Here is a 24,128-nt window from a genome sequence, read left to right on the forward strand (position 1 = left end):
TCTGTGTATGTTTTGGTGGCAGGAACAGGTAGTCGGGGAGAGAATTTTACTAGGACTATGATGTGAAAGAAAAGGGTTAAATTTCTCCTCCCCAGATGTCATTGTTCCAATCCCGATTCCTCCCCTCCCACCTCAGCGGAGACTTAAGTTTTTTTAAAAAGATCATTCATGTGAAATGCATTCATTTATTTCACATATCATCTAGTGTGGCTCTGAATCCTAATAAGTATATAGCAAAATTAGCCAATATTGAGAAGAAGTTCTAAACATAATCTCTGAGGGCATCAAGCCAGGCTTTTTTTCTTATTAACTGCTGTGTTTAATACTGTATTTCTCCTGTGCTCCTCCCTCCCCATTCTCCTTCAATTAATGAGAAAAGAAATTGCATTCAAAAATTTCTATGAAATTCTCATGGGTCAGATGCAGGGGTTTTACTTGTGCTTACATTACTTTTGACGTGATCCGGGGATTTCTGTGAGTATCCTTTCTTTATTGCAGAAATCGTCTTAATAGTAGTCTGCTCTCTGCAGCCTTCCCAGGTGCCTGATGCGACGAACCCCCTCGTCGGCGTTGCCAATAGATTATGAGACGAAAGGGTACAGGGGTAAAGCAATCCCCACTCAATTCCTTACGTCTTAAAATAAACCCCTCAATTCTGGGCTTCTCAGTAAAGAGAGTCTAATTCCAGCTTTTGTGGCCTGATCTCACAAACACTCAGGGCTATTTGAATGAACAACCTCTTGCCTACAGAACAGGGACTCCCTCAACTCAGATCCCCACTGTATCAGTCTGCCATATCACCCTGGCAAACTTGTGTGGCACTCTAGGTTTTCACCATACTGCCCTTCCTGTGTGACTCTAGGACACAAACTATCCCCTTTTCCTTAGGTAAGTTTTGCCCTTTTCTGAATCTCCACCTCTGTGAGTTTTAATACGCTGCTGGAATAACCAAGATGATACTCTTTGGTACAAAAAGATGGTTTTTTTTCCTCTTGAGAACATGGGTTTTTCTTTTCTTAACGATGCATAAGTTTACAAGCTTAGTTACAGTTATACATTAACTCTGTCAGACTTTAACTTCAAGTTATCCTAAGCCTAACCTAAACCACCACTATCCTGGCCCCACACGCTTCTTCTTCCCTCTTTGTCACCACACTCCCCCTCTCTTCCTCTTCCAACTGCCAAAACTTTTATTTCTTCCTTTTTAAACTGGGCACTGTCCCGCCTCCTAAAGATGCGCTGTCAGTTAAGCTGGAAGTGGATTAACTCTTTCTAATCCAGGGTGTAATAAATCTTCCATCCTGGGCCTAATCCGTTTCACCTGGGCTTCCATTAAAGCCCAGGGGAGATGTCCTGAGACAACTCTTCCCATGGGGATTTCTTCAGATAGCCAGGGAGGCTGCAGAGTGCCAGAGAAACGTTTACTGGGAAGAAACACCTTTGGCCAACTTACCACAATAAGCAGCACTCAAACACCCAGCAAAATGGTAACAAAAACACTAAAGAAGTTCTAAAGTGCCCTGAGAATTGAGAAAACAGAGTTTGGCACAGCACTTACATTTCAAACATTGTGCCGAACTGAAACAGGAAGCTAGGCCGATAATAGGTTATTGAAAATTGGAAGCATACTCACAAACCATGCAAATTATCACTGCATATTATGGGCAACCAGAATTACTTTATTAAAAGAAGTTCTTCTTGTTGTTGGAGTTTAGAGTTACAAACAAGTGCAGCTGCTAGCTTTGTCTTCCATGCTTATCCATTGTTGTTGTTGTTGTTGTTGTTGTTGTTTAGTCGTTTAGTCGTGTCCGACTCTTCGTGACCCCATGGACCATAGCACGCCAGGCACTCCTGTCTTGCACTGCCTCCCGCAGTTTGGTCAAACTCATGTTCGTAGCTTCGAGAATACTGTCCAACCATCTCGTCCTCTGTCGTCCCCTTCTCCTAGTGCCCTCCATCTTTCCCAACATCAGGGTCTTTTCCAGGGAGTCTTCTCTTCTCATGAGGTGGCCAAAGTATTGGAGCCTCAGCTTCACGATCTGTCCTTCCAGTGATCTGTCCTTCCAGTGCTTATCCATATGGACCAACAAAAAGAAACTCCTCCTAAACATATGGCTTGCTATTTATCAATATCCTTAATGAGAGTGCCAAAAACCTGTAAACCCATTAATCAGGACATAACCTTTTAAACTGGGGCAGTGAACCTCTGGCCTGTGCACTAGACCCAGCCTGCAAGCCATTGTTAATGGGCTGTTGGCTCCCTGGCAATTCCCCCCCCCATTTTATTGTGAGTTTCACCTGACCAAGCTGTCACTGCTGAGAGAGCTCAGCAAAGCACTCTGGAAACAGGACTTTGAACTCTTACAATTGTGAAACACTGGAGTAGATGGGAATGCCACTCCTTCCTGTATGTACTCATTTTCACAACCTTAAGATATCAATGACTTCCCTTCTTCTATTTCCATAATTCATTTTACATATCACAAATCCTTGCATATTTTACAAAAACTATACCATTCAGTATTCCGTTATTGCACCCATCAAAACTTATTTACACTGCTGAATTCATCTTAATGCTGCCAGCGTTTTCAGCTGTACACGGTTATTTCCCATATATTCAATCAACGTTTTCCAATCTTCTCTAAACGTATATTCTTCTTGATCTCTTATTCTATATGTTAAGTCTGCAAACTGCACATATTCTGTCAACTTCAGTTGCCATTCTTCTTTGGTTGGGATCTTGCTCGTTTTCCATTTGGGGGCTAACAAAACACAGGCCGCAGTAGTGGCATACATAAATTACCTTTTTTGACACCTGGGAATTTCAATCTGAATTATCCCTAACAGAAAGAACATTGGGGTGTTTTTTTTTGCGGGGGCGTACTTTTAAACATTTTTTCAATTCATTATGGATCATTTCCCAATACTCTTTTACCCTTTTACAAGTCTACCACATATGAAAGAATGTTCCCCCTACCTCTTTGCCTCTCCAGCACTTATCTGATTCAGTCTTATACATCTTAGCCAGCCTGCTCAGAGTTAAATGCCATCTATAAATCATTTTCAAGCAGTTCTCCTTCAAAGAATAGCATGCTATAAACTTCAAGTCACTTTTCCAGAGTTTTTCCCAGAGGTTAAAATCTATATTGTGACCTGTATCTATTGCCCAATGAAGCATGGTACCGTAGAATGTGCCAGTTTGTTCCCTGATTCTTATTTTTCCAGTAATAAATTCAGTTGCATCAATAGGAGTATAGCATCTAGGTCTAGGGAAGTAATAGTACCACTGTATTCTGCTCTGGTCAGACCTCACCTGGAGTACTGTGTCCAGTTCTGGGCACCACAGTTCAAGAAGGATACTGACAAGCTGGAACGTGTCCAGAAGAGGGCAACCAAAATGGTCAAAGGCCTGGAAACGATGCCTTATGAGGAACGGCTTAGGGAGCTGGGTATGTTTAGCCTGGAGAAGAGAAGGTTAAGGGGTGATATGATAGCCATGTTCAAATATATAAAAGGATGTCACATAGAGGAGGGAGAAAGGTTGTTTTCTGCTGCTCCAGAGAAGCGGACACGGAGCAATGGATTCAAACTTCAAGAAAGAAGATTCCACCTAAACATTAGGAAGAACTTCCTGACAGTAAGAGCTGTTCGGCAGTGGAATTTGCTACCAAGGAGTGTGGTGGAGTCTCCTTCTTTGGAGGTCTTTAAGCAGAGGCTTGACAGCCATATGTCAAGAATGCTTTGATGGTGTTTCCTGCTTGGCAGGGGGTTGGACTGGATGGCCCTTGTGGTCTCTTCCAACTCTATGATTCTATGATTCAGTTTTCCACATTTCTTCAACCATTTGCGGTTGCCTTAAAAAAAAAACCTTGTGAAATCTCTTCAGCATTTCAGTGTGGATTTCTCCAGATCAACACTGCCTCTCAGCTTAAGCTATCTCAGGTTGGTTCAAGGGAAAATAGGTAAAAAAGGAGGATTCCCTGGATGCCAAGATCCAAGTTTGGGGCAAGTACACTTTGGTGAGAGAGCCTCAGCAGAGATTTAAAACCACAAAACATACAGCAAAGTAAAGTGTGGAAATATAGGTCTAGACCAGGCATCTCCAAACTTCGGCCCTCCAGATGTTGGACTACAATTCCCATCATCCCTGACCACTGGTCCTGTTAGCTAGGGATCATGGGAGTTGTAGGCCAAAACATCTGGAGGGCCGCAGTTTGGGGATGCCTGGTCTAGACCTTTAAAATACGCCCTTGTGAATCCTGAAGTTTCCCTCTTCCCCAGCATAGAAAAAGACCACAGGTATGTTAAAAATGGTTTACTCACAAACTCTCCAAAGATCAGATTCATATGCTTTTCCATACAACATTCAGAAACGGCTGCACAGGCAGTTAACTTTGCTTAATTTTACTGGCATAGGACCTCAAGAGAGGTTTGTAAGAGCCATGCAGTCTGAGCTGCAGTAACTTGCTCAGATCTCCTTATGTGTTGTGCTTCTCAGGTAGACAGAGGGGAACAAAGTATTGACTACCTAGTCACTCCCAAGGTGAGTTAAGCCTGGCAGGGCAACTTACTCTATTGTTTTAACCCTTTCTTGCATTATTAAGACTTAAGCATGTTGGTTTTTATGAGGTGGTGTTGCAAATTAACAGGCTGAAAGGAAAATACCACGCTGTTGCATGGGAAGAATAAAGAAACATTTATTGTCTTTGCTGGCCAGGCAGACAGGCTCAGTGGATTAACATCCAAAGGGACTGAGCACCCTCCCAAAGAAGGGGGCTTCCTAATATACTTTCCCCTTATCTGCATAGAGTACCTTCCAATCATTTGGGATAATGCCCTACTAGTGATTCCATATAAGGACTCTGGTTAATTGCATATCAATTAAGCAAGCAAACAAAGGACTCTCTGAGCACCTTTATGCAGCATGTGGGCCTCTTCTGTATTATGCATACATTTTGGTATGCGGTGAACAAGATAAGGAGTAAGGCTGTTCCTGGTATCTTTAGGACAGAATATCTCCTGATACAATGGGGCAACTCTTTGGTGCAAGATGAGCTGCAGGTCTCTAATGGCCACATTCCCCCCTTTTCAAGAAGCTTAGGAACTGGTTTACCTGTTCCTCTAGCTTAAACATCTGTTCATTGAACTGGAGACCTGCCAGCACTATATCTGGGTCCTTTGAGTAACCCTGGAAAGAAAGATTCAAAAGCACACACAGAATTATAATAAGCATTATTTTAGGAATCTGTGGGCACCTTGGAACTGATTTAATCCAATTGGACAATCAGGGGCCCTTAGCTTAGTAAATATGCAATCTCCCAGTTGCTTGCTGCCTGGGGTAACTAAAACTACAGTAACAGGCACGTTGGTATATTAGGGGGTGGTGGAACAGACAGGGTATAGAGTATGTGTGAACCACAGGCTCACTAGGCATAGGCTGGAATTATCTTCGGCCGTGTTGCCTTTCACCTCAAGATGTATTTCCATCAATCATATACATCATTACCCCATTTCATGTTTAATAAAAAGGTAAAGGGACCCCTGACCATTAGGACCAGTTGTGACCTACTCTGGGATTGCGGCACTCATCTAGTGTTATTGGCTGAGGGATCCGGCGTACAGCTTTCAGGTCATGTGGCCAGCATGACAAAGCCGCTTCTGGAGAACCAGAGCAGCACACGGAAACGCCGTTTACCTTCCCGCTGTAGCAGTACCTATTTATCTACTTGGACTTTGGTGTGCTTTCGAACTGCTAGGTTGGCAGGAGCTGGGACCGAGCAACGGGAGCTTACCCCGTCGTGGGGATTCGAACCGCCAACCTTCTGATCGGCAAGCCCTAGGCTCAGTGGTTTAACCCACAGCGCCGCCCGCGCCCCACAATGTTTAATACACATGCACAATAAGCATTGCTAACTAAGCTTTGATTTTCACTGTGATCAGTTACATTGCGTTAGTATGCATGTTGGGAACCTGTGTTACGTGTAGCCATTTTCACCATGTATCAACTTAGGTTCTAGCTTATGAGCTGTATCTTTGTGATTTAAGTATTACCAGTAGCTATCCTTCTCTCCCAGTGGGGGACGGCATCTTGCAAAATCATCAGTTTCTTAAAGCAACAGGTTACCATGACTTCTGTATTAGAAGCATATTCAAGGATTTATAGGGGTTTACATTATCACATTCATTATGGCGCTTTAAGGCACTACCACAGCGGGTGCTCCCCCACCTCACTGGGTTGTTGTGGGGATTAAATGAGAAGAACTATGTGCACCTCCTTGGAGAAAAGGCGGGCTCTAAATGCAAGAAATAAATAAAAATAAATATTGAAAATGATTGCATTTATATACCACATTTTCCTACAAAGAGCTCATGGCTGCATCCCTAGATCTCTGCCCCACCCATTTTATCCTCAAACAACCCTGTGAGGTAGGCTAAGAGGTACAGCATGATGGCTGTGCGGGGATTCGACCCTGGAACGCCCCTGCTCTAATGCAAATAACTTCAACTGCTATCTTGCTCCTGTTGTGATGTTGCAAATAAGTGCTAATGCTGCTAATTTCCTCACAGAGCTACAGCTGTTAGTTAATAGTCCTGTCCCCCCTTGATGAGCACATTTGTTGCACAGCTGCTTTGCTGAGTGGCAAACCCTTCGGTGAGGCACGACCAGCAACTGGTTGTGTGTACGTGCCGCTGCTCGGAGCCGAGCGTGGGTGTGCTAGGCAGCAGGGAGTGGGTGTGCTCTGAGAGCCTGCCTTGGCAGCAAAGAGATGAGTGGGTGTGCTGTTGCAGCTGCAGCTCTCTGGACCCGGCAGTACACCAAGCTTTGCACAGTCATCTCCTCATAGACAGACTGTGCACTGTGTGTGACTGAGTGCAAGTCCAACGCTGCCACACACAGAGACACACAAACCCAGCTTCCTTCTCCTGTCTATTCACTCATTATCTCAGGAGCTGAATTGAGACTCCCCCACCCCCAAATCCTTGTCTCCTTGGCTTCTTCTCAGCTGGGCTCCATTTCTGCTGGCTACAAATGAGCGCCTTTTGACTCCCACTGCTGGGAGGAGGCTAGCTGGGTCGAGCATCAGCTATCTCCCCCCCCCCCCCCGCTTTGCAAGCTCTCCCCTTCCCATCTCATGGCCTTTTTACAGCCAGCTGGGCTGAATCGCTTTAGGGGACCCTGATCGCAGAGAGGGAGAGATCTCCGAGTGCTTCATGACTTTTCAGGCAGAAAACATAATTAATTTGGGGTCAGGGGGCAAAGAAGCCTCCATTGAGGATGGGAGCAGGGAAGCAAGAGCCGCCACCTCCCACATGCCCTAGATCACAAACTAGATAATTATACATTTTGTTACTTGTATACACTGAATCAGGCTTCTACCAGGGTTTAATCTGAGCTAGTCTCAGTCCTGAAACCAGTTTCTTATTGCCAAAAATAAACCTTGGCAGTGGAATACAAGAGAACTTTGGAGCATGTGCAGTGAGCATTTTTTCCCTCATAACACAAAAACCAAGCCCCGTCCCTTAGGACCTGCGGCTTTGAGGCAGGCTGCAATTCCTGCTATCTTTTGTTTTTACAAATTAACAACTGTACTTCTATTACAGCTTTGTACAATTCGTTTGCCTTTGTTCAAATTGTATTTTCTGCAGTCTATTTATACTTATAAGGCTTTGGCTGTGATTCTAGGCATAGCTGAATGAGAGAAAGGCCCATTCAACAGACTGGAATTGTCTTCTTGAGGAAAAATGCATTGTGTTGTGCTCTTTGCCAGCTTGTTTTACAAAGGTGCCAGCAGAATGCAAATGCTGAATCTGTATCTCTCCGCTTAACCTATATATGGGCACAGTTATCCTCTTCAAGAAGCAGAATGGCATGAATAATATGTCTTACATACTTTTATTCAATTTGTACCCTACCCTTCCTCCCAAAGGAGCCCAGGGTGGCAAACATTCACAACAGAACGGATTTCAAAACATTCTGAAATCAGTTTAGAACAGGGGTCCCCAGACTAAGGCCCGGGGGCCAGATGCGGCCCAATCACCTTCTAAATCTGGCCCGCGGATGGTCCAGGAATCTGCATGTTTTTACATGAGTAGAATGTGTTCTTTTATTTAAAATGCATCTCTGGGTTATTTGTGGGGACTGCCTGGTGTTTTTACATGAGTAGAATGTGGTCCTTTTATTTAAAATGCATCTCTGGGTTATTTGTGGGGCATATGAATTCATTCATATATTTTTTCAAAATATAGTCCGGCCCCCCACAAGGTCTGAGGGACAGTGGACCGGCCCCCTGCTGAAAAAGTTTGCTGACCCCTGGTTTAGAACATTCCAAAAACAGTAATCTCAGAGTTGCCAGGAACAGTATCTTTCAGCCATCAAATGCATGAGTAAACAGGAATGTTTTAAAATATTCATTTATACCTCACCTTTTAGCCCCTGCCACAAAACACATCGCTCGTCCATTTCTTCCTAGCCTAGGTTCAATTCTTCAGTTTAGGGATACAATTTGCTCCTTGTTAATATGAGTTGCACACCTCTAGAAGACCACCTTCTAGAGCTTCATTCTATTATTTCAGTCAGTAGCTGTCAGACAAAGACCCATATTCCAATATCTATATATTATACAAAACATTTAATAATATTTCTTACCTGCCTGTCACCATGAGATCCCAGGGACCATTACAACAATCTAACAATACAATATTAAATATTACAATTAAGATGATAAGGTGGGCTGTAAATTTTTTATGAAAGTGCCAGAAACACCTCTGTAGGGAGTGAATTCCAGTTTAGGGGTTGCCATAAAGAATGTACTGTCTCCGGGCCATCAACCCCCAAACCTATGGGGGAGGTGTAAAAATACCAAGCCCCCCCCCCCGCTCATTTTAACACCTATGAGGGCCTGTAGGATCAGAGGCAGTCTTTCAGATATTTGGGGCCTATGTCAATCAGGCCTTTAAACATTTTGAATTGGGCCTGGAAACAAACTGGAAACCAGTGCAGCTGTTTTAAAAGAGGGGTTCTGCGAGTTCTAAATGGAAGCCTGGCCAGTGTATTTTCACAGAATCATGGGATGGTGGAATTGGAAGTGACCACTGGGGTCATCTAGTCCAACCCCCTGCATTGCAGTAATCTTTTGCCCAATGTGGGGCTTGAACCCATAATCCTGAGTCTTGTGCTCCACAGACTGGAGTATCATGCACTTTGGACCAGTTGACGATTCCAAGCCATCTTCAAGGGCAGCCCCATGTAGGGTGCACTGCAGCAATCCAGTCTGGTTTTTAACCTACCTTTCTACTTGAAAGATCACCAAAGCTTATAGTGGTGGTGGTGGTGATGATGATGATAGGTTATGAAACATGATAAAACTACCAACAAACCAAACAACCAAAAGAGAGCAAAGCACATTAGCAGATTGCCTAGTAAAACAGCAACAGAAATATTGGTCTATAAATTTGGCATTCCACAACTGTGGCACTGTGACTAAAAAGGCTGTCTTGGGAAATGATAGACCAGCGGTATTTAACTCCTAAGTTAGCAAAAATGTATAGGACAAGTTCAAATACTTGCTGGATATGTAAAGAAAAAGAAGGTGCCTTTTGATCCTATGTGGTGCACTTGTAAGGTAATAAAAGCCTTCTGGGAAAGGATATATAATGAAATGAAAAAGCAAGCTTAAAATAACTTTTGTTATGAAACCAGAAGCATTTTTATTAGGAACTAGTCTCATTCAGCCCGTTAAGAAAATGGGCGCTAGAGGTGCGACGGGGCCGCGACCTTCCCTCCCTTTCTGCGCTCGGCCACGGGGCGCGCCGAGAACGCAATTAAACAAAATCTCTCTCCCGTCGTGTCCCGCGGCCAAGTGCAGAGAGGGAGGGAGGGAAGTCCGCAGCCCTGCTGCTCCTCCCACCGGCCAGGTAGGGTTGTCAGGAGGAGGAGGAGGCGGACCAAGATGGCAGCATTGGGGTCCGGGGCCGCGACGGCGGCCCCGGAGCCCAATGCTGCCATCTTGGTCCGCCGCTGCAGGGAAGCGGGAGGCAGAGGGTTGAGGGGGAGAGAGAGCGCACGCGTGTGTACGTCCCGCCTCTTCGTCCAGTCCCTGTGTCCGTGGGGCACATGCGCATTAGCGCGGACACAGGGACACAGGGACTGGACGCAGAGACACAGGGACTTTATTATATAGGATTACATGTAGTGACATACCAAAGGACCAGAAGAGACTTTTTATGTGTGGAACAACAGCCACATGGATGCTACTAGTCCAGAGATGGAAAGAAGACGAAGTCCCTACCAGAGAAGATTGGCAAACCAAGCTGATGGATTATGCCAAAACGGCAAAATTGACTAGAAAAGTCAGAAACCAAGGGGACTTTTTTTTTATTAAAGAATTGGGGGGGGGGTATAAGTTACAGTACTTAAGTGACCACTGTAAGCAGATGGAAACAAGAGCAGGATTTAGATTCACTTGTAGTGTAAAAATTATATGGTTTGATAGAAATTCTGGAGTACGGATGAATATGCAGTTGTAATGTTTAAATTGAGACTCCATGGGGGGATGGGGGGAAATCCCAAGATTTGGAGAATCTCTTTATTTAGATATGTAAGTACAGTGGTACCTCGGGTTACAGACGCTTCAGATTACAGATGCTTCAGGTTACAAACTCCACTAACCAGGAAGTGGTTGCTCCAGGTTAAGAACTTGCCCCAGGATAAGAACAGAAATTGTGTGCCAGTGGTGCAGCGGCAGCAGGAGGCCCCATTAGTGAAAGCATGCCTCAGGTTAAGAACTCCTTCAGGTTAAGAACTCCTTCAGGTTAAGAACAGACCTCTGGAACGAATTACATTCTTAACCCAAGGTACCACTGTATTATTTTGTTTATTTACAGGTTGTATTTGTAAAACGAATATAAAAAAAATCCCAGAAAAAAATGAAAAGGCTGTCTTGGACCCACCTACTATCCCTTGGGGCGGGGGACAGGATGGGACATGGGGAAAAGCCTCTGATGTCAATCTAAGTTTTGGGGAAAGTGCATATTGGAAAAGGCCGTCCTTATCATAGTCATGACTGTTTCAGGCTTTAAAAGTCCAAACCAACACATGGAACGGACTCAAAAACAAATTGAATCTAATGAAGGTGGAACGATATTGGGTGTACGTCAGTGGGGATAGGGAACCTGTGGCCCTCCAAATTTTGTATGGACTATGGGTTGCCCTCTCCCTGACCACTAGATGGGGCTGATGCGAGTTGGAGTACACATGGGCGTACCCAGAATAAAAGCTAGGGGGGGGGGCACACCAGCCGCACACCCAGCCACATCCCCCAGCCACCTGACTGACTAGCTGGCAATGACATGGCCAGGATCCCCCCAGGAGGCATGGTCAACATCCACACACCCCAGAGAAAAGGGGGCCATTTACAAGGTAGCACACGGAGCCACATGCACTTGCACTCCTGCCTTGCCTGCTCCTTTAATGGCAACAGTGACTAAAATGAGGCAGCAGCTGCCTCCATTGAAAAAAACCTGGACATGGACCTGGGCTAACTTCAGCCCACACTCTTTCAAGTCACAGCAAGCACAGCACAGAAAGTGCTGCCCCACAATGCTCTGCGGCACCTCATTTGCATACATGCAGTAGGCTGAGGTGGAGCACAGCATGCAGCGTCCCTGCCTATCCTCTCTAGCTGCCCTGCTTCTAGGGGGGGCAGCTGCACACCCCTGCCCCATGGTGGGTACGCCCATGGGAGTACAACATCGTCCAGATGTCTGCCCAATCTAGATGACTGCAATGTTTAGATGACTTCCTATTCCTGGCATGCAGGGAGCTCCTGTTTGTATTCTGGCAGTTACATTCTGAACCAGTAGAAGTTTCTGAGCACTCTTCCAAGTCAGCCCCATGTGGAACGTAAGGCAGTAGTCTTTTTTAATATGTCACCATGACACGAATGACAGTAGCCAGCTTCATTCCTCAAGGAGGGGCGAGGCAGGAATACCAGCTCTCCAGGAAGAGGGATTGAAAACTCTGAAAACTGTAGCTCCCTGAAGGGAATGGGGTCTCCTGACAACTCTAACCCTTAAACAGACTGCAGTTCCCAGGATTCATTCAGTTCCCAGGACACATGGATGTCTCCAGTGATATAAAAGTGCTTTAAATGATGCACTTTGATGCAATGTGGCAATAGAGAGCTGGGTATATCTACTCTGGCATTGCCCACCCCTTGACGCACCCTGTTTTTGCCCTTTCCACCGGAATAACTTCCATTAGTTATGCTTGAAAGGATAGTCAGAGTGTTCCTGGCTGACAGGGTTGGAAAGGAAGATAGCTTAGCAATGAATATATTGTGCAGTGTAATTAGATTTGTCTCTGTGTACTTAATTTACATTTTATGTTATGGCTGCAAAATGTTATTTGTGCGCTTTTGTAAAATACCCTGGAATTATATGGTTCCCCCCCCCATTTGTTACGAGAACAGGGCTTAAATGTTAGAACGGCCTGAAACTCGTGCCATGCAGCAGATGGCCAACAGTCTCCACATGGCTGAGTAGTATCTAAGGTAAAGGTAAAGGGACCCCTGACCATTAGGTCCAATTGCGGACAACTCTGGGGTTGCGGCGCTCATCTCGCTTTACTAGTCGAGGGAGCCGGCGTACAGCTTCCAGGTCATGTGACCAGCATGACGAAGCCACTTCTGGCGAACCAGAGCAGCGCACGGAAACACCGTTTACCTTCCCACCAGAGCGGTACCTATTTATCTACTTGCACTTTGACGTGCTTTCAAACTGCTAGGTTGGCAGGAGCTGGGACCGAGCAACGGGAGCTCCCCGTCGCGGGGATTCAAACCGCCGGCCTTCTGATCGGCAAGCGCTAGGCTCTGTGGTTTAGACCACAGCGCCACCCGCATCCCCGCGTAGTATCTAAATGAGCCCCAATTCAGCCTTGTAAATGAATGCACAGAAGTTACAAGGCTGCTGGGGGATGGTAGAGGAGCAAGAGACAGTACTGCCCCTCCTTCAGCATCCTGCTGCATGTCCAGGATGATCAAAGAAGTCTCCCTCCTCTAGCAGCCAGCTAGGTTTCTGTGGCACAGAACATAGATGGAATTTACTCTTTGTCCACTAGTCGTCCCATCTGCCTATCTGCAATTCCATTCCCTTCCTACCTACCATGGCTGCTAAGTAAGTGTCTAAATGCAAGGCTGCCTTAATGCACTAAAAAGAGTATGCTTGTATTATATGACAGTAACAAAATATCTGGGAATGTTGGGAAATTCCATTCCAGCTTTAGTGCAGACATGGAACTGTTGTGTGTCACATGTCTGTTTACATACCAGCACAGATTGCTGGGAACTTCCGTTGTGTATAGCTTTTGCTTTTGTGAGTCTCTCTGAGGAGACGCAGGAGAGACATGTTTTCTTTGTCCTGATTTATGCTTAATAAAGCTGCTTGTTATTATGCTTTCACAAGCCTCCTCACGCTGCTTTTGTTCGCGCAGCGCGCTCCGCTAATATAGTGTACAGCCATACCTCGGGTTGCGTTAGCTGCGGGTTGCGTATTTTCAGTTAAGAACGCGGTGGACCCGGATGTGTTTACTTCCGGGTTTCGCTGCGCACGCATGCACAGAAGCATTATGTGCACTTCGTGCATGCTCAAAAGCTCCGCTCTGGATGCACACTTTTTGGGGTGCGCATGCACCCCAGAATGGATCAGGTACCGTACATATCCAGAGGTACCACTGTACTCAGACTTTTGAAGTCTGGGTTGCTGGTTTACGTAGCACCAGAGATTGGGGAATCGTCCAGCATGTCGGCTGGAAGGGCATGATCCAGCTGGGGGCTAGCCAGCTGGCCTCTCGACCCCTCTGGATGCTGGCAGGGAAAAGGGACAATAAAGAACATAAATATCCCCATTATTTTGGTTCTGATGTTCCCCAGAAAAATCTGATTGTTTTCAATAAGAAAAAAAAAATTGTCAACGGGTGTAATAATTCCCCATACTGTATTTAACTTCAAACGTTTCAAAAGCATTGATTTAATTAAACTTTATTGATGACGATGGAATCACAAGGCAGCAGGCAAAGCGAAGGTAGGCGAATTGGACGCGAGATTTAAAAGCTACCATCTTCATTCTTAATTTCCCAGGGCGTATTTAGGATCGGGCCACTGAAGGTCCAGAGGCCGGAAAAACCTTTTATCAAGAGATAGACTTCACGCAACTCCCCCCCCCGTGTATTATTATTATTATTTTTATTATTATTATTAATAGTCCGCTCATCTGGCTGGGTTCCCCCAGCCACTCTCGGCGGTTTCCAACAAAACATTAAAATACAGAAATCCATCAAACATTAACTCTCGGCAGTCCTTCCCTTCCAGGCAATCTCCGCAGCTGTGCGGAACTGCGCCCGTTACCATCTCGCCCCAGGCTGCATTCCATTCACATAAGACGGGGAAGGCAGTATCCTTGACGGCGCCCGCCTCGCGCAAGTTTCCGTATGACTCAGAATTCCTCCTCGGCCGCGCCAGTTGCTCGGCGTTGACTCCGAAACTGGCGCGAGGCTCGGCGCGCTAGAACGACCCAGGACTCCGCCAACCGCCGGCTGGGAGACTCGGGAGAACGGCTGTCAGTAGCATCGGCTCCAAGGCGGACCCACCGAACTCACCCCCCCCCCCAAACAAACCCAGTCTGGGCACCACTAGGTCCCGACTACTGCTCGCCCTGATTGTCTCCGAGCCAAAAGGGAAAAGGAATTTGGCAGGGGAGCGGGCAAGGAGCACGCGGCGGCTCCGCTTCGCCTCTCTGGGGCCGCGGGCGCGGAGGGTTTCACTCTCCCCCGCCTCCGCCTTCCCCTCCCGCGGCGGAGAGCGAAAGCAAAAGCCGCGTGTGGCCCCGCCCCGCGCGCTGCGGCTGGAGGGAGCAGCGCAAGCTCGTCAGGCTGCGGGTTGGGCGACTCCGGGTCCCCGCTCCGGCTCCTCTGGCGCCCCCGCCCGCTCCATCCTTCGGCGTGCGAGGAAGAATCAGTGCGGCGGAGAGCGGCGGCGGCAGCAGCGGCTTGCCCACCCCGAGGCTGGACATGTGGGCGCTGAGCGTGTGTTGGGTGCTGCTGGGCACTCTGGGCGCCGGTGAGTTGCATTGGCTCTTTCTCTCTCACCCCCCAATCGCCCTCCCGCCAACCCTCCGCGGGGCGTTAAGCCGTTTGAATGACTTTCGCCCCTCCCGTCAGAACGCGGAAGCTTCGCCCTGCGCTTTTTGCGCTTCGCAGGTGGAGCAGGTTCGGAGTAGTAGCGGCAGCAGCGGCGCAGCTCTCTCTCTCTCTCTCTTTTTCCCCCGCCCCCAGGCCCCGGGGCGGGCAGGGGGTTGTGAGGGGGAGGGGGTGGGGGGTCGGGGAGGGACCACCGAGGTGCGCGGCTGGTTGTTCTTGGCAGGTGGAAGCCCGCGCCGTCCTTGGCGAGGGAGCCGCTGCTCGTCCCAGCAAAGTGCGCAATGACGGGCAGGGCTTCGCTTTGCGCCGCGTCCCCTCCCTTCGAGCGAGCCTGCTGTTTAGGCGGGCGCTGGGGTTGAGGCGCGCTGGGATTGGCTTCCCCCCTTCCCGACGCCTGACGCTTTCCATAAGCTCCGCTTCGGGATTCCTGCTGTTCGGAGTGTGCAGGGAAGCGGAGCCGACAGCAGGCTCTCGTATGTGTGGGGGGGGGGGGGGAGACGGACTACGAGGTGAGAACTGGGGCGCTGGCAAGCCTGGCACTTGCCGTGCCTGGAACCAGGCGGGAGACATGGAGGGTATGTCCCTTTTCCCTCTCCCCTCCTTCCGCCTGCTCGTTTCCGAGAAGCGGTACCTCAGTGGCTTCTCTTCGGAGGGCCGGGCTCCCGTTGGGCTGTCGCCCGCTTGGTATTTTCGCAGCTTATCATCATCGGCGATGGCTGCTGCCCTTGAAAGTACCCACCTAAACTGCTATGGCAGCGAGTAATCCGTCTCCCTCTGTGTGACTGCTGTTCCCTGAAAACTTCGGAGGACATGTGCACAGCAGTTACCCACAGCTGTCAAATTGAAACGGGATCCTGTGTGGAGAGAGGGGGGTGGAGTGGGATATGGGGGGGGGAAGCATTCCTTTCCCCTGGGCTGCTTCTTTCTCAACATGCAGAAGTAATCTGCGGAATAATCCATGCTGGGCCTTTGTCGCAGCCGGTTAATGGGGTGGGGACTGGGGTTAACATGCCTTAAAGCAACACACAAAAGTTGCCAGCCTCAAGAAACATCTTTTTTTTACTAGCCTACTGGGGGCTAGCAGAAGAGGGGCACAGAGAGCTATCTCTTTAGCACCCATCCCACTGCATTTCTGTTCTGGGCACAGAAGAGGGCCTGGCCTGCTCACTCACCAAATAGTATTCTGCGCACGGTACTTGACTGCAAAGCAGTTCCTTCTTGCCTGTGGTTTTCACACTGCAGGAGTTTGTGAGGCTGCCTCCAATCCCTTTATCGTCTGTGAATTGCAGAGGTTGGAGGCATCAGGTGAAGCAAACTCTGCTGTTGAGCCTATAGCTTTGGTGACCCTTCAGAGGCCCCACATTTGTTGGCCTGCAAGCTTTCCAAGTTGCTGGGTTACGCAGGCAGTGCAAGTGCTCAAGTTACACAACATGTGCCGCTGTCGGCCACCTACAGGTTTAATAAATTATATCCACCAACCTTTCGGCTCAAGCACGTAATCAGTCTGTAGTGTGTGTGAGAGTTAAAGTGGGAGTTTTGTAGATGAACAGAAAAGGCTAAGCTGGGTTGCGTAGAAGATGGGGACTAGGCTATTTCAACATAAAGACCTAAAAGTTAATGATAACAAAATTGAAGTCTGTAAACAACTAGTGGACCTGCTTTTCAGACAGCAGGTAGGACACCTTCAAATCATGTCAGCTTTCTGTGGGCAAAAATTTCCTACTCTGTTACAAGATGTAGGAATGCCCACCAACTTGGATGACTTTTGAAGGATTAGGCAAATTCATGGAGGATAAGGGATTATGTTCTACCTTCACTGCTGGAGGTAGTATTCCTCTATATACCAGTTGCTGAGAATCATCGGTGTGGAGAGTGTTCTTGCTTTTGAGTCTTGTAGGCTTCCCACTGGCATCTGGTTGGCCACTGTGACAATAGGATGTTGGACTAGATAGGCCTTCGGTCTGATCCAACAGGCTCTTATGTTCTTACCAAGTGGTCTTGTCAACATTAAATGCAGTAAAAGAAAATTAGCAGAGCAACTTTGTCTATGCAGATATGCCAGGAGACCCTTACACTGGTGTATTTCCTGCATGAATTAAACTGAATCCTAATGGGTCCTGCCTGCGGGGGGGGGCAGCCCTTTCATTGACTGATATGGGGTGAATTTTAGTTGCACTTGAAGGTTTGGTGGTGTAAATTACACTAAGTTTTGGGCATTGGGTTTGGGAATTTGGATGCAGAGTAACTTTGCTAATTCATTTCTTTGCCCTGACACGCTCTTTGCATATGTTGGACATCCCCCTTCTTTGCCCTTTCCACTAGCAACAACTTCCAGCATGGCTTGCCCTTAGCCAGTGTTAATAATTATGTTTGGATAAATCAGAAATGCTGCTTTAAGGTCAGCTCAGCCAGGAGTGGGAGATATTCCACAACCCAACCTTGCTCTGGAAGAATGATTGGAGATTAGAAGTGCACCACATGGGTATTTTTAGTGAGTATTCCCAATGTCTTTCTTCCAATGACCAAGGAATGGTGCTTTAAGAGTTTTCAAATGCTGGCAGTTGAGGGGAAATATCAAAATACACTTTTAATCTGGTCCAAGATTCTTACTATCTGTAGAGGAGAGAAGGGGTTTAGGCTGCAGTCTTAACCATGTCTACTCAGAAGTAAATCCACTTGAGTTTGATTAGCTTTACTCCTGGGGTAAATGGGGTTAGGACTGCAGACTTACTTTCAAAACAACTCTCTTCTGGAGAATTAGAATTATTTGAAACCTGGTAAGACCTGTGACAGTACTATAAGCCTTGGGGTCTCAATAGCTTAAAAGCCATTATAAGCCACAAGATGATGCTCAGGCCTATGAAGTGACAATAAGTCTTTGAGTAGCTAATAAATTGACACATAGAATCATAAGTCTCTAAAGTGTAGAAGCTTTATGAAACTATAGGACAGGGAACTTATATTGTCTGATATTGGTAAAACAGAGATGTTCCTAAGCTGAATATTTTAGAAACTCTTGTCCATTTAGGCCCCACCTTCTCTCTGATATGATTAAGATGGCTTAAAACAATCACAACAAATAATTGGGAGTGGGAATTATCCCAAACATTGGAATCTCAAATAATGCAGAGGAAAAACTGATAGCTGGCTTGTTTTCCCTTTCTGTGCTGCTGTCACCTGATGTTCTTCTGAGGCAGCGTTAGTGATGGAGTAATCAACAAAAGTTTCCACAATTTCGGCTAATAGCGGTACAGTACACCCAGAACTGTTCCTAAGTGGCCCTCATTCTATGAGTTTGTATGGGGGTAGTCCTCAGCAGAATGTACCTTCCAAAAGTTATCAACACTGCGATGGACTTAATTCTTTTTGTTCAAATAAGTAACCGTTGTTTTCTTTCTTGCAGGTTCTGCCCAGTTGACGTTTTTGAAGATTACCAGCCTTTCCTTTGATATCTGTAATACATCCAATGTTATCCTACCGTGCATAGTTACTAATCTAAAAAAGCTCGGCAGAGAGGACATGTATATACAGTGGGATGTAAATGGGAAAGAGTTTTTTAGTTTTGATGGCTACGAGAACAGGTTTTACAAAAACCTTTCATATATGAGTGTAGATTTTCTGAATATAATGAACTTAACTGATGGTGATGCATCAATCACGATACCTCTAAAGAACATCATTCCTGGAAACTACACGTGTCAGGTAGTAGAAAGTAACAGAGAAGGAGAAATGATAATCGACGTTCGATATGGTTCATGTAAGTTATTCGTCTTGTTTTTCTGTTATGTATTGAGACTGGTGCTTTTAAAGGCCCATGTATAATTTATCTGGATTCTTGGGTGAATGACAAAGTAGCCAGGGGTCCACACATTTTAGTTTAGTAGCCAGCTAGAATTGGTGCTGACAGTGAAGTCTTCCCCTCCCCTGAGTCTTTTGTGTCTGCTAGAGGAGGGCAGGGTGGGGTGGGGCACTTTATTGAGCTTTAGAATGGGCAGTGTGCCCAGTGTGGTTTCTGTCTGCAAGACACAGCATGAGAAGTCTCATGTTGCACTGAGTTTTGGCGAATATGTTTTGGCTTGCTCAGCACAGCACGAGAAACGTTCCACCAAATCCTCTATGATTTGGGAAGAGTTTTGCTGGAGGTTGGAGAATCTGTTTCTTGGTGTTCTGCTTCCTAGAGGGCCACAATCATTTGTAGCTGGCAAGCAAGTTTGTTGGGGTGCAAGAAGCCATGTTGGCAGGTAGGTGACAGCAGATTTATCTGAGATGGTAATGTTTCAGGCATACTTGAAGAGCTCCAAAAGGATCTCCTCAAACTTGATGAATGGGCAATGGAATGGAAAAATGCATTCAGCATAAATTACTATACTGTAGTAATAAAGTACCGTATTTTTTCGTCTATAATATGCCCCCATGTATAAGACGCCCCCTATTTTGGGGGACTCACATTTAAGAAAATGGGGGGGGGAGCTGGCCCCGTATATAAGACACCCCCTAATTTTTGACATTATTTTAAAGGAAAAAACCTAGTCTTATACATGGAAAAATACGGTAAGTGATTTTTATTTTATTTTTTGTCTGTGGCACAATGCCATTACAAAACATGGGAATAATGCAAGTACCTACAACCACAAATTGGTAGCAAATCTGAAGCCATGCTAGGACAAACACCAGGGAAGCAGGCGTAAAACAAAGCAGTAATAATATATAACACTAATAATCATCAATAAAAAACTGAGGTTAGTAGCAACACCCGAATGCCATTGCCGCTGGTCCTTTGCCACTTATCAGGTGGGGCAAGAATGTAGTGATGTCAGGGCTGTGCATTCACACCAGTGGAACCAATCCAGTGCTCCTACTGCTGTGTCGATTCAGCCCTGACCTTGCCTTCACTTTACCTCTCCTGCCAGGAGACTGTTTCCTCTTCCCTGCCAGGTGAGCCACTCCTGCTTGCATCTTGATTTTAGACAGTTTGCTTTTATCCTTGTGAATTGCACAATGTATTTAAAGTACCTGCACCCTTTGTTTCATTACCAAAATCCAATGCAGCTCATAAAACGCAACAGGTCTGAAAACCACAAAACCAAACAGTGCAGCAGGTTAAGGTGGCTGCAACAAAATATCATAAACCTTTTCTCCACAAGAGAGTGACATGAACTGGGTTGCAGAGTCCCAATGTTCCCATATGAGGTTTGTAAACAGCACAGTGGATGGCAAACAAGGAACCCCCGCTGCCATGATTAAGATGAGCATTGTCCCTCCATCATTCAGTGGATGATCAGTGTGGTAAGTGGAGGAGGGGCAAGCAAGCCATAGGCAAGGTGGCAGTGCCCACTTTTGGCAATGCCCGTTTCTGCTGGTGATGCATCATTCAGGCTGAAGAGCGGTTATGCTGCTGGTCTGCGTTCTCTGGTGGCTAGAATGGTATTTTCTCCCAGCTACCCCTTCCCTATACAATATAGTAGGTGAATCTCAAGAGGTATCCAGAGCAGTGTCTGGTTCTTTTTGTTGGATGAGCTTCAGCTGGAAATCTCAAGAATGTGGGAAAGGTGCTTGGATCAATGCAGGTGGCTACATGTGTCCTGGACCCTTCACATTGGCAGGTGTGGGATTGTTGGCGTATATATAAGCAGAGTAGCTATTGCGCCACAAAAAGCGGTTGGAGGAGACTTGCAGAGTATAAATAGGAGTGGATTTAATTAAAGAAAAATAACAACAAAAATTACACTAATCGTAGTTACTTAATTACAGAGACATGACCCCATTCAACAACCAGAGGATAAGAGTATCAGAGAAAAGAGAGAGAGATGGGTACTGAGCAAGGTACGCGGACCTCCTCTTATACTGTATGCGATTGCCGACACGCCCCCAATCAGTACAACTTGACATCAGCTGCTGTGCTGTCCCACAGCTGCGTAACTAGGCCACTACATCTCTTTCTTTCTTTTAAAGCGATACACGGTTCTGTGGAACAATGATGAACCTAGATTGCAAAACACTCAACAGGGATATGCTAGGTTGGTGAGAGCCAATAAAGTGAAGCTCAATCCGGGTAAGACCGAAGCACTGTTAGCCTGTGGTTCCTTTGACTGGGTAGGTGGGATTTAAGCTGTTCTAGATGAAGTTGCAGTCCCTACACAGCAGTAGGTGTTCAGTTTGGGGTACTTCTGGATCCACTACCACCACCACCTTCTTTGGCGATCACTCGTAGCCGAGTAAGATTGTCTTCCATAAACACGGTTTTAACAATGAGTCCATAAGTGACTGTGGAGGCCAATTCTGGACCCACACGTCCTTCCACAGTGGGGACACTGGTTTCCGGGCGGGAGTTGATCATGGTGTGGATTCACTACCATCTCTAGCAGCACAAATTGTGCAGAGTGCCTTCATCTTCTTTAGTTGGTGGCCCAGCTGTGACCCTTTCTGGACAGGGATAGCCTAGCTTCTGTTGTCTACGCTCTGGTAATCTCAAGGTTAGGTTACTGCAATGCATGATATGTGGGTCTTCCTTGAAGACAGTTTGGAAACAGCAGCTAGTGGAGAGTTCAGTGACCGGATTGTTGATTGGAAGGAGGAGGTTTGATTGTACAGTATAACAGTACTGGCTGCCAGTTCATTTCCAGGCTTGATTCAAACTGCTATTTTTGTGCAGCTCAGGACCTTAATATCTTAGGCACTGCTTTGCCCCATGTAAACCTACATGAACCCTATGTTCATCATCTGTGTATCCCTTCCAGTGGAGGGTTGGAGGGTCGCAGCATCGCAGCATGAGATGGGGCCTTCTCGGTTGTGGCTCCCTGACTGTGGAATGTTCCTTTTACAGAGATGTGCCTAGCACTATCACTATCAGTTTTCTGTGCCAGGTGAAGATGTTCCTATTCACTCAGACATTTTGCTCTTAATTGGTGCTTATCTTCTAGTTTTTAGTAAGTGACAAATAAAATGAATAAAATAATCCTCACCATCTGTTTTCAGAGGTAGAATTTTAATGAATTTAGTTAGGCACCCAGTTTGAGACAAGCCATAGATATGTGGGGTGGGGGGATCCTCCTAAGTAGGGATGGAGGACCTTGTTCTGTCATTTGTTTACTAGGCAAACCGACCTAGTTTTTAGCTCCTGTACAAGGATTGGAACATAATTATTTTTCAGATTATCCACTTCTCTGAACTGTGCAGTACAATTTTTGCCTCAAAAAAGTACACAAATCCATTATAAAATGTATATTTTAGAATAAAATATCTTTAGAAATGTGTATGTTGAGATAAAATTTGTATTTAAGTGTTTTTAAATGCAAACTTTCATACAGGTTTGGGGTTTTTTAAATAGAAAAGTCACAGGTTTATGTGGAAACTGGACAGAATGGATTTTTGAATGAATGGGTGTGAAATTGTCAGAGACTGGAAGTAGACTAATCCCTGCTTCTTAGGAAACTCTGTAACTTTGCTAAATCAACAAGGCAAATGAATAGCATCCAGTATGAAGTAGATTAAGGCAGGATATGGACAATCTCTCTTCCGCTCAAATAATGATGAAAGAGGCTTCCATAGGCTAGACTGTGAGGAACAGCCTTGTTGTACCAGGTGTGGGCAGGATGTCCTCCCAAATCAAAGTAGAACGAAGGCTTGTGTTAAGTCTAATTTCATTTTCGTTGGAGTGGGAGATCAGCCTGCTTAGGGATGTACTGTAGCAATGTCCCTTGACATCCTGAGTTGGACAGCCACATTTGGACAAGAATGCAATAGTCTGATGAAGAGGCTGTTTCTGCTGAGAGAGTGGAATTAGCAGAGGTAGAAATGTTGGTTTAGTAGTGCTTTGCAAAAATAGATACAGGCACCCAGGAAGCAGCCTTATAAAACACTTTCAACAGGTGCAGTTGAGCCCAAACTCTTTGAAACTGAAAAGGGCCTCTCTGAGTGAGGCCAGCTGAGCTCAATAGATGCCCTGAAACAATATCTCCATGGATATTGCTCTTTTGGCTACAGGTGCAATGCAACTTGAATTGGAATTAAAATATAGGTTGATTGTTCTTTTGCTTCTTGAGTTTTAAAATGTGTTTATCACTCAGTTCTAACTGAATTATCAGGCAGAATTATACACATTTGGGATTTGAGATGATCACTTGTGGTAAATGTCTTGATAAGTGTAAGAGAGAGGGCTTGCAGAGAGCAGCCCACTCTGCTTACTTCCATCAGATGAGAGAGCAGCAGCAAGTCTGGGAGTTCAAATCAGGAACAGGAAGGGTTAAGACGGGTCCAGGGCTCTGCAGAGTCCTGGTGGCTCAGCTCCAGGTTGGTAGCAGGGAAGCAGGGGAGGAGCTAGCTTCAGCAGGGGCTGGAAAGGAGGGAGGAGAGAGAACGGCACCTCAGGAGCCTGGTTTGGGACCACGGAGGACCCATAGAGCAAGGAGGAGGGGCGTTTGGAGTCTTAAAAGGGGGGTCAGAGCCCACGAGACGCCATTGTGGGCTTCTGCCCCATGCAGAGCAGACATGATTTGAGACATCTCACCACTGTATATAGCATGCACAATAAAACTATGAAAATCCAGAGGATGTGTGGAGTGCTTACTCGGGAGTAGCCAACACCCCATCTGTGACAGCAAGCCCACAATCTTTTGATGGCTACCCCGAGGGAAGAGGGCTGCAAATGTAGCAGCCGGCATGAAGTTGGCAGCATCTAAAGCAGAAGAGAGAGATGCCAAGGGAGGATTGGCATGCGTGAGGGGTGTAGCAGAGAGCAAGCTGCAGCCAGCACCCTGCAACTATGGAACGGCTCAAGCACCAGGTAGGCACCCGGGCACAGGGGAAGCCAGGCTTAGTGAACCGAGCAGCTCTGAACACAGCCAAGCCGGAGTGGAGGCTGGACAAGCAGAGAGGACACTCGGGACGGGCCAGCACTTTGTAGGGCGACCCTCAGCACAAGCTGGCTCTAAGGCTG

At 46.4% G+C, this 24,128-nt stretch overlaps 1 protein-coding gene across 6 annotated transcripts in view; it reads left to right on the top strand.

Moving 5' to 3' along the window:
• Positions 1 to 14,404: 14,404 nt before the first annotated feature.
• CD47 (CD47 molecule) overlaps positions 14,405 to 24,128 on the top strand; it is a 50,652-nt gene continuing 40,928 nt past the window's right edge. For 3 of the 6 annotated variants that reach the window (XM_060273690.1, XM_035114496.2, XM_060273691.1), the window contains exons 1-2: positions 15,372 to 15,768; positions 18,597 to 18,950. In XM_060273690.1, the coding sequence (XP_060129673.1) occupies positions 15,669 to 15,768; positions 18,597 to 18,950 (454 nt within the window). In that variant the 5' untranslated portion in view covers positions 15,372 to 15,668. Of the gene's footprint in view, positions 15,114 to 15,370; positions 15,769 to 18,596; positions 18,951 to 24,128 lie in introns of those variants that run through there. The other 3 variants (XM_060273688.1, XM_060273689.1, XM_035114493.2) reach the window with 2 other exon arrangements.

The sequence above is a fragment of the Zootoca vivipara genome, chromosome 4 (genome assembly GCF_963506605.1).
Source record: "Zootoca vivipara chromosome 4, rZooViv1.1, whole genome shotgun sequence".
In the NCBI taxonomy this organism is placed as follows: domain Eukaryota; kingdom Metazoa; phylum Chordata; class Lepidosauria; order Squamata; family Lacertidae; genus Zootoca; species Zootoca vivipara.